Genomic DNA, 12,335 nt, shown 5'->3' with positions numbered 1-12,335 from the left:
AGCATGTAAAAAAGGCATATGTGAAGAAATGACGAAACAAACATTTCCAGAACACTACCATGGCTACTCTATACTTTTTTGGATGTAGCATTCTGAAAAACATATAAACCACCTTGTGATATGTATCTAGAAATACAATATAAGATACTCTATGAACTATAAATACTGCATGATGCATCCATTAAATGCCATTAACTGCAATGTTTCTGTGTAAATAGACAATTGTGGACAGTCCGGCAGACTATCTAATTATGCAGTTATGCACCTCACCTGCCCACTTTCATACAATGATAGTCACCAATTAATGTACCACACACATCGGAGAAAAGCCCACGTAGACAAAGAAGAATTTGCCGGATTCACACTTAAACCTCTGACAAGTTAAGAGCCATCACACTACTAAATGAAAGGCTCTTTAGCTTAGCTGGATCAGATAACTGGATGGCTTCAAAAATACTGTGTATTATATGGGAGTATTTTTCAGAGAGTGATGAGGCCAATACATGCATATGAGACATATTATAGAGTACATGTGAGGAAAATATTTATAGATTATTTGTAGGTTTATAGGAAAAAACTCATTTTGAAGGATAGATACTCGATATGAAATGCCCTATATAATAGATAGGTTAAAAGAGAGATATGAAAGGCAATAAATGATAGATAGATAGATAGATAGATAGATAGATAGATAGATAGATAGATAGATAGATAGATAGATAGATAGATAGATAGATAGATAATCATGGAGACATGAATTTGCTTTAGTAACAGTGAATATACAGAACAAAGTAAGCTGCAAAGTATTATGTGAGTGCAAGACTCAGAACGAACACACGATATACCCTTTGATGTATCCTCTTTATGGATATAGCGTCTATAAAGAAATATTGTTCTTATGGTGATGTGATATGTTCAAGGGATCATGGGTCAATATGTTCAGTTCAAGAAGATTGATATCATTTTTATTTAATATTATGCATAAGCTATCCATTACTGTCAGTAAAGCCCACCTTATTTTCTTTCCACATATCAATTATTTTAAAATGCTGCAGGGATCATATCAAAATTTACAAAATACAACCACATCTCCACAGTTGCTAAATCTCTTGATGGGCTGGCAGTTGGATTTTAAATGGAATTCAAAATCCTCGCTTCAACTTTTAAAGCTTTGAAGGGATTTAGCTTCTCCCTACCATGATGAATTGAATATTCCTCCCACACCTGAGCGTGTTTTAAGATCACAAGTCATGGTCTCTATTTTAATTCCTAAAATGAATAAAATGACCACAGGCGAGAAAGAATTTAGCTGCAAGGCCTATAAACCTTGACATGGAAGATGTGTCCTGGCTCACAGCAGTTCAAGCAATGCTGCAGACTCAGCAGCTATAGATTTTGTCTGTATTAGTGATTCCCAAATTCAGACGACCTAGAGAAACAGAATGGCACAAGAATTTTGTTCTAAACAGTTTATTCAGGACATTTAATGTACGAGTTTGTTGCCTTATTTCTTCGTAGTCTACTGTGTGAGATAGATAGATAGATAGATAGATAGATAGATAGATAGATAGATAGATAGATAGATAGATAGATAGATAGATAGATAGATAGATAGATAGATAGATAGATAGATAGATAGATAGATAGATTAGCCTGGGGATGCATCACCAACAGCATGAGCTGGCACACCATCAAGCACATGAGCAGCTTCAGCATCACCGACATGGGATGCTAGAAAAAGGACAAGCTTACAAAAGTTGTGTGAATTCCAGCAAGTGTGGCAACAGCAAGCCTTCCTTTTAAGAACCTAAAAGCGTAGTGCAAAGAGCAAAAAATACATTGTGTCGGTGCTGGCAAACACCAGCGTGCAACTACAATTTAAAAAAAAATCTGCCATTTTTTTTTCATAACAGACGAGTGAAAATAGGCTTGATGGGAAGATATGGCTATGGGCAAAAACAATGTTCATTAGTGCCTCTCAGAACACTGTGGTGGAATGAGTAAGTGACTAACGTTTTCCTCGGACGTGTTATAAAGAAGATGGTCTTTAATTTCACCATCATCTTCTTTTTTTCTACTTTGTCTAGTAGGTCTGCTCATTAGTGGGGATGCGCTACCAGTCCATAGTGGCCAGTATTTTGTTCAATGCTGTTCTCTATCAGGAACACCAGATGGCTTAAATTCTAGAAGTGTGGTCTGAAGAGTTTAGGAGCCATACCGCCACAGAGTGAACTCCCTTTAGTTTAGATGGATGACAGAGCTATGTGACTACAAATATACTGTACCAGTTACGGCATACTGCACGATAACGTACAGTGAATACACTTGACTTATAGTTTCCATCCTCTTTCTCTGTACATTTAGCATTCATTTGCTCAGATGTTGATGCGCTTGCTGCTTCCTGAGCAGCTCTTGTTTTCTCCACCCTAGCGGCCCAATGCTTCTCTTCTTTCATCGGCATCTTTTCGCGTTAAAAACTGATTAAATCAGTGTTTGTGTTGAAATTACTTAGTACGTTTTCTTTAATTTTTCACTTAAGCTGGCACTTAAGTCTTCAATCTGCCTCAAGAATGATTTAAGATATGAAGAGCCAGGGGAAAGTGACGGCGAAGGTGGTGGGGATGAGAACGGCGCCTGTACGCATGAGCTGCACGACCGCCCTGCTGCATATGGCCAAGAGTTGATTCTACAATAAAATAAAATAAAAATGAAAAGAGGAATAATCTTAGAGGTCAATCATCACCCAAAAGTGGATAGTAGACGTCATGTAGTATATGTGTACCAAATTTCAGGTCAATAGTTCAAACAGTTTGCAAGCTGCACGTGATTTAAAATCCTGGACAGACAAACAAACAGCCACAGTACCATATTATATAAGAAGATATTAGTAAACAAAGGAGTATGTATCTACATTTAAAATAGTCTGAGGAGGTGGTAAAGTGCTCTTTCATTTATTCAAACCCGTCCTTACAATAGTAGTCCTTATTAAAATCAGGCTAAACTCTCACTCATTTTCATTTTGAAGATGCTCTTTTCCTAAATCCATTATCCATCTCTGAAGACAAATGTTTCTCTTTATATATTAAACATGCTGATCATTAATATTGTATGACACTGTTCTATTTGAAACCACAAATCATGACCACATAAATTGCATAATTAAAATAAGATGATATGTTAGAAGATCCTGCGGTGGGCTGGCGCCCTGCCCGGGGTTTATTTCCTGCCTTGCGCCCTGTGTTGGCTGGAATTGGCTCCAGCAGACCCCCGTGACCCTGAAGTTAGGATATAGTGGGTTGGATAATGGATGGATGGATGGATGTTAGAAGATCACAAGTGAATGAGAAGTGTGTGACGCTTTCTTGATTAATGATTCAGTTCACGAATCAGCTAAATGAGAATCGTGCGTCTTATTCTCAGGTTACGATTTAGTCCAAGAATCAAAATGAATGAGAATTGTGTGACTCCTTCGCGGGTAATGATTCGGTTCCAAGACAAAAGAATCAAAAGATCACCCATACCAATTCAAATGTGTGTGTTAGAGTAAAGCTTAAAGCAAATTAGTGTTAGAAATCGGAACATTATTTTTATAAGGTTTACTTTTGTATGACTAATTTGTTGAATGTAGAAAAGGACATACAGATATTCGTTTAATATTATATTAATATATTCCCTTTAAAACAATTTATAGCAAACTGTACAAAGCAAAAAATTAATCCATTCTAATATAAACGTGTTGTTACTGTGTTGTACTTGTGTGCCGAACGAGAGAATCATTAGTGACAGAGTTCTCTTTCTCCGGTAATAATTTAGTTTGAACACAAATGAATCATAAGTGAAGTGAATGAAAGTCATGAATCAGATGGGCGGTATTGGCATGTGCCCTTTATACATCTACGTGCTAAACGAAACACGCTGACAACATTACGTATGTGCTACACTTTACTCTGGGTGAAGGAGAGATACTTTTTGGTCCCGCTAGATGAGATGGATGGTTAGTAATTGGAAGGCCTGTGTTTCATAGCTGGCAGGCAGCATAGAGCCAGCAAAATGACAGACTGAAATCCTGAGCAGTGAAAGGGGGGGATCTTCTAATGAACTAGCCCTTTGTTTAAGGCTATTTCTATACTTTTGCTCAGTGCTGCCACATTTAGCTCTGGGCCATCACAAACCTGAATATGATAGTCTGAGAATGTGATCTAACAATTTGTATATAAGCAAAAGCATGGCTATGATGGATTCGACTGTTTTAGCTGTAGGGCCTTAACTGGCTGGAGCATCAGAGGTTATTTAGACAAACCGTTATAGTACTTACCATCTAGTGCGCCCTCCCTACGGTGAGAAATGTTTGTCTGGTCTAACCGTCCTCCCTTGTGTTTTTTGGCTGGCCTGGCCTTTTGACTCTGGCTGTAGGCTGCACTGTTGTTACTGTCTGTGGAAAAAGGGCTACCAGGACGATGTCTTTGAGAGGAGGAGGAGTAACCTTTACCTAAAATATAAAGGGAAAAAAAGCAAAGATAAAACTTAGTACCCAAAATAACTACATATATTTTAAAAAAGTAAACTCTGTTCCAAATTGGTAAAATATGTGTGTTGGAACGCTTTAATATCTTAGTTGCCAAAAGTAGAGAAAGAAGGTCTTTACATCTGCAATATCTCAAATGTACGGTCGTCTGTAATAACTGATCATTGTAAATTCAGTATAATCCTTCCCATAATGTTCTATTATGTATTTTCTAAGGGCAATACGCTGAGCAGTGTTGATCAAATTTCCCATTCCATACTAACAGATTTCAGTTCTTCCTAAGGTATTCCCAGGCAGTTTGGGTAATTTATAAGACATAATCTTCACCAAATGCCCAAAGTCACAACTAGTTTGTATAACGAAGAGTAGTTACCCTTCTGCAAACTACTCACAGATATATGAGCACCTGATATTGTTTTCCAAAACTTATCCATTTATTCATTAACTTAGGTATTAAAACAGATTGCTAAACTGAATATTTCATCCTTAACCTCAGATTCTACTTCTTCTAGAGTGAATGGCCTACTCTATTTTTGAGAAGTTGGGTGTCAAATGGAAAAATGCTGGTTTCTCATTTGATTCTGAGAAACAGATGAGCAATTTGTGTGTGCCAGCAGTCCTATTCAGACGAAGTATTTGTGAATAAATTGTGAATTTCCCCTTGGGATTAATAAAGTATCTATCTATCTATCTATCTATCTATCTATCTATCTATCTATCTATCTATCTATCTATCTATCTATCTATCTATCTATCTATCTATCTATCTATCTATCTATCTATCTATCTATCTATCTAACGCTACCAAGAACTCTCCATATTGGAGTATATTGAACCTCAGGAATGCCATAATATTCTGGCAAAATATTCTCAAACCCGCTTAATTCAATATGACCTGTAAAACCACAAATGGGAAACACTCCCTTTGTGTAGTCCAATGAGCTGGCTTTTGTCAAGAATATGTGCACATTTCCTATCTGACACATATAAGGAGTGTTTAGTATGAAGTAACAAACCCAGTACCCCATATTCTCATGACATGTCCCAGAAGACAAAGAGTAATAAGCCTCCTACAAATGCTCAACACTGGAGAAGTCAAGAGTACTAAACTTTAACTGCCCTAGAAATACGTTTGCAGCTACAAAGAGGGTGTATTCACTGTATTGCATGGAACTGAGGCTTGACTTTTGCACAAAGTCATGCTTATAGCACTTTGACATAGCACAGGTTTTCCAAGGGGAGCTACTTGATTCCATCCAAGACTGAAGTGAGGTGATGTCACACCTCAAAAGTAACCAGATAACTTCAGCATTAGCATACAGTTAGGTCCATAAATATTTGGACAGAGACAACTTTTTTCTAATTTTGGTTCTGTACATTACCACAATGAATTTTAAATGAAACAACTCAGATGCAGTTGAAGTGCAGACTTTCAGGTTTAATTCAGTGGGGTGAACAAAATGATTGCATAAAAATGTGAGGCAACTAAAGCATTTTTTGAACACAATCCCTTCATTTCAGGGGCTTAAAAGTAATTGGACAATTGACTCAAAGGCTATTTCATGGGCAGGTGTGTTCAAGTCCGTCGTTATGTCATTATCAATTAAGCAGATAAAAGGCCTGAAGTTGATCTGAGGTGTGGTGCTTGCATGTGGAAGATTTTGCTGTGAACAGACAACATGCGGTCAAAGGAGCTCTCCATGCAGATGAAAGAAGCCATCCTTAAGCTGCGAAAACAGAAAAAACCCATCTGAGAAATTGCTACAATATTACGAGTGGCAAAATCTACAGTTTGGTACATCCTGAGAAAGAATGCAAGCACTGGTGAACTTAGCAACGCAAAAAGACCTGGACGTCCACGGAAGACAACAGTGGTAGATGATCGCAGAATCATTTCCATGGTGAAGAGAAACCCCTTCACAACAGCCAACCAAGTGAACAACACTCTCCAGTGGGTAGGCGTATCATTGCCAGCAAAGGGTTCTCAACCAAGTATTAGAAATGAACATTTTATTTCCAGTTATTTCATTTGTCCAATTACTTTTGAGCCCCTGAAATGAAGGGATTGTGTTCAAAAAAAGCTTTAGTTGCCTCACATTTTTATGCAATCGTTTTGTTCACCCCACTGACTTAAAGCTGCAAGTCTGCACTTCAACTGCATCTGAGTTGTTTCATTTAAAATTCATTGTGGTAATGTACAGAACCAAAATTAGAAAAAAGTTGGCTCTATCCAAATATTTATGGACCTAACTGTATATGGCCTACTCTCTTCTACGTCTAGAACTTTACCAATATGAATGTTTCTGACCCTAACTGCAACCTAACCTCAAGAAAACTGTACAGTTCCACCCACTGTTTCCATTACTGTCTTGACATACCCACAAGGTTTATGAGTTGGTGGAAAGGCTGCTTCCATATCTGAACTATTTCCCCCAACCATGCTTAATATTTTGTTGTCCAGCTGCTCTCAGGTACCAATCCAGGTGGTTTGTCATGTGGTGAGTGCGGCAACATGCTATGAGCATATCTCTCTCTTGCTAATGACAGCTAATACTGTATTTAGTGAATGGCACTACTATTGTATATAAATGGGGCCAAACAGAAACACACTGCTGCTCTCACAGATTTGGTCTTTGTTCATGTGAAGTTTGCATGTGTTTCCTCTGGGTGCTCAGTTTTTCCACTCATATCCCATGAGGTTAGGTTGTCAACTCAAAAGTTTACTCACAATCTCTAAAGCACTGACTAGCTTACAGTACAAGATAACCAGAAGCTATTGAACATTCATTTTCATCTTCTCCCGTACCTGGGATTCGTCCACAATAATAGGATCATCTACATTAATTTTTTTTTTTTGAAAACAAGCCAAATTTGAAATAGTAGTGTATGGCATTAATTAGAAGACTTCAGTCTTTGACATCAGGTCACTCCACGACAGGTTTTCTGACTCCAACCCTGTAAGCATTTCTAGAAATTCTTTCTGCATTCAGGCATCCTCTAGCTCTTTCTAGCAATCATTCTTCCTCTGGGTTCCAGTCATATCATGGTACATCTCTACCTCCTTTCACAAAATTGTGAAGAATTTATGTTCCTTAGATCTGAAATTTTCATCACAAAGTCAATCATCGACTTTCAACTACTTTTACTAAGTAAATTTAGGAGCATCTTTTTCTCCAATCCAAGGAAAAATTATGATTGATCCGTAGCTAAGGTGATGCAGATCATATTCCTTCAGAGATTTAGATCATTCTTTAAACAGCCACCCAAATCCTGCCCTGGGACTAAAGAAATGAATAAGTAGTACCCTGTTTAGCATTGCCTTGAATGATTTCCAAGAAATCTAAATGTTCCAAATTGGTTTTAGGTGCTCAGATGCACAACATAGTCAACATTCCTAAATGAAAGTAATGGTTCCAATGAAATAAATTTCTTATTCACTGAAACAAACATTGTAAGGGTTTTCTCAAGTAGCTACACCAAAGTAGGAGAGATTCCAACTGAGAAGCTGGGTCCCCTGTAAGAGAGAGATACTACTATTCCTGACACAGAAGTTGGGTCCCTATACCAATGGTCTGGCTAGAGGTAAAACAGACTTATTTTTACCCAGTAATTGTCTATCTCTTGGTTGTGCTGCATCTCCTTTCCCAACATTGAAGTGATACTTCAAAGCCTGGTTTGTATTTCCAAAGTCGAATTCTTCCAGGCCTGTCTTGACATCATGCCTGGAACCCAACTAGCAAAACTGAGCTGCATCCTTTATCTTTACCTCCATGATCTGATTCTTCTAAACCTGTTCTGCTCATCAAAATGGCCGCCAATCTGGTGTCAAAACTGGGCTGTACCCATTTTCTTGTGTGTGGTTAACTTAAATAGCCAACAATAACTCTCCTATTCCTTAACACCACTGGTATCTCTATTGTAGGAGAAGTTCTTAAATTCTGTATTGTAGAATGTTCATAATGTAATTAAGAAAATTCATAAATTAAATTTGTTCATTATTAGCAATAAATACCCTTATCACCAAGAAAATAATCAGATTTTTATATACACTTATTTTACCAGAAATCAAAATCATTAGTACATAGATAGATTTTTAGTATACACAAATCATAAAGAAGATATTAGTTATGAAAAGCTGTAAGCCATTTGTTAATAAATCAACAAAAACAGGGACATTTCCAGTGACAAACAAAGCAGGTAAACTTGCAGTGGCTCATTGCTGTATTTAGTGAATGGCACTACTATCTTTTTCTTTATATATAATACTAGTCATTTAGCCCGTTACAATAACGGGCGCTAGAACAGTAGTGCATAAACATTAGTAAGAACAGTCTATATTAAATGGCAAGGGACTTTGACCTCATTCTTTTTGATGGTCGTATTTTTCTTTCTTTCAGCCTTTCTTTTGTTGATGTTTACTTGCTGAGCTGACTGTTCTTCGTGGGCTGCCGCCGTGTATTGTGTGTCTTTAATTTTCTGTGACAGTAATACTGTCTTGTACGTCCGTAATATACCTTTAATTTTCTCTGGTGGTAATACAGGCGTGCGTGTCGGTAATATGCCTTTAATCTCCTCTGACAGTAATACTGGCTTGTATGTGGCAGTAATATGAGTCACTGTATTGTGTACCTTTAATTTCCTCTCGAAGTAATACTGGTTTGTATTTCCGTAAAACACCTGTAACTTTTCTCTGACAGTAATATCGCGCATTGCACCGTGCCCCGCGCATGCGCACTTCACCAGAAGACACACACACACGGACACCTGGATGCACACAGGGATTTTATTAAAGAGGATGCTACTGTGGCTGTTTGCGTGTCTGTCCAAGATTTTAAATCACCTGTAGCTCGCAAACCGTGTGACCTATTGACCTGAAATTTGGTACACATATACTATGTGACATCTGCTATCCGCTTTCGGGGTGATCATTGACCTCCAAGTATATTTCTCTTTTTATTTTTATTTTATTTTATTGCAGAATCAATTCTCGGCAGTGGCTAGCAGGGCAGCAGTGGCGCTGCATGCGTATGGGCGCCGTTCTCATCCATAGCACCTTCCCCTACCATCTTCTTCTTAAATCATTCTTGAGGCAGATTGAAGACTTAAGTGCCATCTTAAGTGAAAAATGAAAGAAAACGTACTAAGTAATTGCAACACAAACACTGACTTAATCAGTTTTAACACGAAAACATGCCGACGAAAGAAGAGAAGAAGCAGTCCGCTAGAGTGGAGAAAACAAGAGCTGCTCAGGAAGCAGAAAGCGCATCAACCTCTGAGCAAATGAATGCTAAACGTACAGAGAAAGAGTATAAAAACTATGAATGCTCAAGTCAAGTGTATTCACTGCACGTTATCATGCAGTGCGCCGTTACTGGTTGTATATAAATGGGGCCAAACAGCAACACACTGCTGCTCTCACAGATATCGTCTTTGTTCATGTGAAGTTTGCATGTGTTTCCTCTGGGCACTCAGTTTTTCCTCTCATATCCCCCAAGGTTAGGTTGTCAATTCAAAAATGGCTCCATGAGAGTGTCGATGAAGGTGTGTGTGTATATGTGAGTGGGTCCTGTGATAGACTGGAGCTGGCACTGGCACCACAACCAATATTATCAGATGCCTCACCAACCTGAATTGAAATAAGCAGGTTTGAGAATGTTACATTACTTTTATAAATATATATAACTTTAATGGTACTGCCTTCTTCTTTCAGCTGCTCCCGTTAGCGGTTGCCACAGCGGATCATCTTTTTCCATATTTTAAAGGTACTGTATATTTGGTAAATAAGATATTAATACTGAAGTATATTTATATGCAGTGTGCATATATACAGTATATATATTGTGGCAGACAGCCAGGGATCTTGCCCCACCAGGATGCCTGGAACCCTTAAGGATCAGGAGAGGGGCAATACCTCCCCCTAGATGTAAGAGGGCAGACCCCCTGGATTCCATCAGGTCCATGGAGCTGGGAAGCTCAAACCTGTGAGGGTTCGTGGTCACCACCAGGGGGCGCTTGGATGGTCCCTTAGCCAAAGACAACAGCACTTCTGCCACACCAGGAAGTGCTGCCGAAACAGGAGCAATGTACGCCCAGAGTGCTTCCAGGTGTGAGGGCAGCACTTCCTAGTTGGAAGACCATCACGGAGCACTTGGAGCACATCCAGGGCAGGATAAAAGGGGCCGCCTCACTCCATTCGAGGAGCCGGAGTCAGGAGGGAGAAGACGGAGCTTGTGAGAGAGGAGTGGAGGCGGCTGAAGAGAAGCACAAACGACTGAGCCTTGTGGTTTGTGCACAGTATTGTGTGTGCAGTAGTTCTAATAAATAGTGTGTGTTTTTGGGACATCTGGAGTCCGTGTCTGTCTATTGCTGGACTGATCTTTCACTATATATATATATATATATATATATATATATATATATATATATATATATACAGTATGTGTTTCTGTGTGTGCATGCATATGGATGACACTGATGACGACATCTACAACAAATTATTCTTTTTAAATGCACTGCTTTTCAAAGGCCAAATGTCAATGCACAATATTACGTTTAAGAAACAAATCAAATCAGATCAGGTAGATATTGACCCTGTGCTTAACTGAAATGCTGGTTTGACCTTCACCAGATAAAATACGAGAAATAGTGGTGTATATTCTTGTTTTTTCATGGAAGAAGCCTATCATCCATTTACCAATAAGAAAGCAAAAAGGTATGCAGGCAGAGAAAAGTAACAGTCACCTGAAAAAGCTTTCATGCATCATCATTGCAAGGTGCCAGGCTATAATCTTAAGGTCAGTAGGCAGATTCATGAGAGGAAAAGCTGAGATTGTTCAGAAGAGGGAAAACCCATTCACCATGCTGCATTGAAACTTTGAATTCTACAAACCTTTTTTGGTTAAGCTTGTTCCATCAAACCTGAAGCCAGCTTTGTCTGCAGCAGCAACCAATGCCTGGGCAAAGCTACTGTTGGTAAACATGGAGTCATCAGAGGAGCTACCTATGCTAGATCTATGACTAGAGAAGTTACGCTCCTCCTCTGAAGCAGAACCCCATCCATTAACCATTGAACCTGGAAACAAATGCAGGTGTCGGGTAAGCCACTGATATATTCAAACATATACATATATTTATAGTTTTTTTGTTAATGGTAAACTTAATTGGAATTGCTCCATTTTGAAAAAGTAAATCGTAATAAATCAATTAGGTTTCTGAGGCAAATAACAGAACAAAGATGCTTAAGCATTTGTACCATAACCATAAGGATACGATTTGTACCTATTAAATGTAAAGTGAGAAAATGCTTAATTTTCTTTTAACAAATGCTATTACTATACCACTGACATATATGGATATATTTTTGTTATTCTCAATGTAATAAATGGGAGCTGCATAGTCAAAAGTACTGTAAATACAACAAAAATTGCAAGTATATTCAGATTTTGTATAGGAATACTGGTAATATATGAACATTTTACCCCAAGTAATATACTTTCCACATACATACTGTAAATCTTTTGGGAAACGTACTTATTATTGTGTACATTTTTTCTGAACACAGAAACGTGTAATTCACTGAAATAGATAGATAGATAGATAGATAGATAGATAGATAGATAGATAGATAGATAGATAGATAGATAGATAGATAACAAAACACTAAAGTCTGTGTGTCCAGTCCCTCTGAGTAATCTGATTGGTCAGTTTGGCTTTGATGCGATTTGTCAGTTTGGTTTTGTTAAAGAGGAGGTAAAAGTGTGAGAACAAGCAGGAGTAAAGGTGTAGGAGCATTTTGAGAGAGATGCCTTCA

At 38.2% G+C, this 12,335-nt stretch overlaps 1 protein-coding gene across 4 annotated transcripts in view; it reads right to left on the bottom strand.

Annotated features, from left to right (window-relative positions):
- The window catches only part of robo2 (roundabout, axon guidance receptor, homolog 2 (Drosophila)), an 837,757-nt gene that overhangs the window by 15,025 nt on the left and 810,397 nt on the right, over window positions 1-12,335 (bottom strand). For 3 of the 4 annotated variants that reach the window (XM_051926309.1, XM_051926310.1, XM_051926311.1), the window contains one exon: window positions 4,316-4,489. In XM_051926309.1, the coding sequence (XP_051782269.1) occupies window positions 4,316-4,489 (174 nt within the window). Of the gene's footprint in view, window positions 1-4,315; window positions 4,490-11,414; window positions 11,598-12,335 lie in introns of all 4 variants that reach the window. The other variant, XM_051926308.1, reaches the window with a different exon arrangement.

Source organism: Erpetoichthys calabaricus, chromosome 4 (genome assembly GCF_900747795.2).
Source record: "Erpetoichthys calabaricus chromosome 4, fErpCal1.3, whole genome shotgun sequence".
Classification (NCBI taxonomy): domain Eukaryota; kingdom Metazoa; phylum Chordata; class Cladistia; order Polypteriformes; family Polypteridae; genus Erpetoichthys; species Erpetoichthys calabaricus.
Note: the sequence above shows the minus strand (reverse complement) of the source record. Positions and strands in the feature narration are given on the sequence as shown.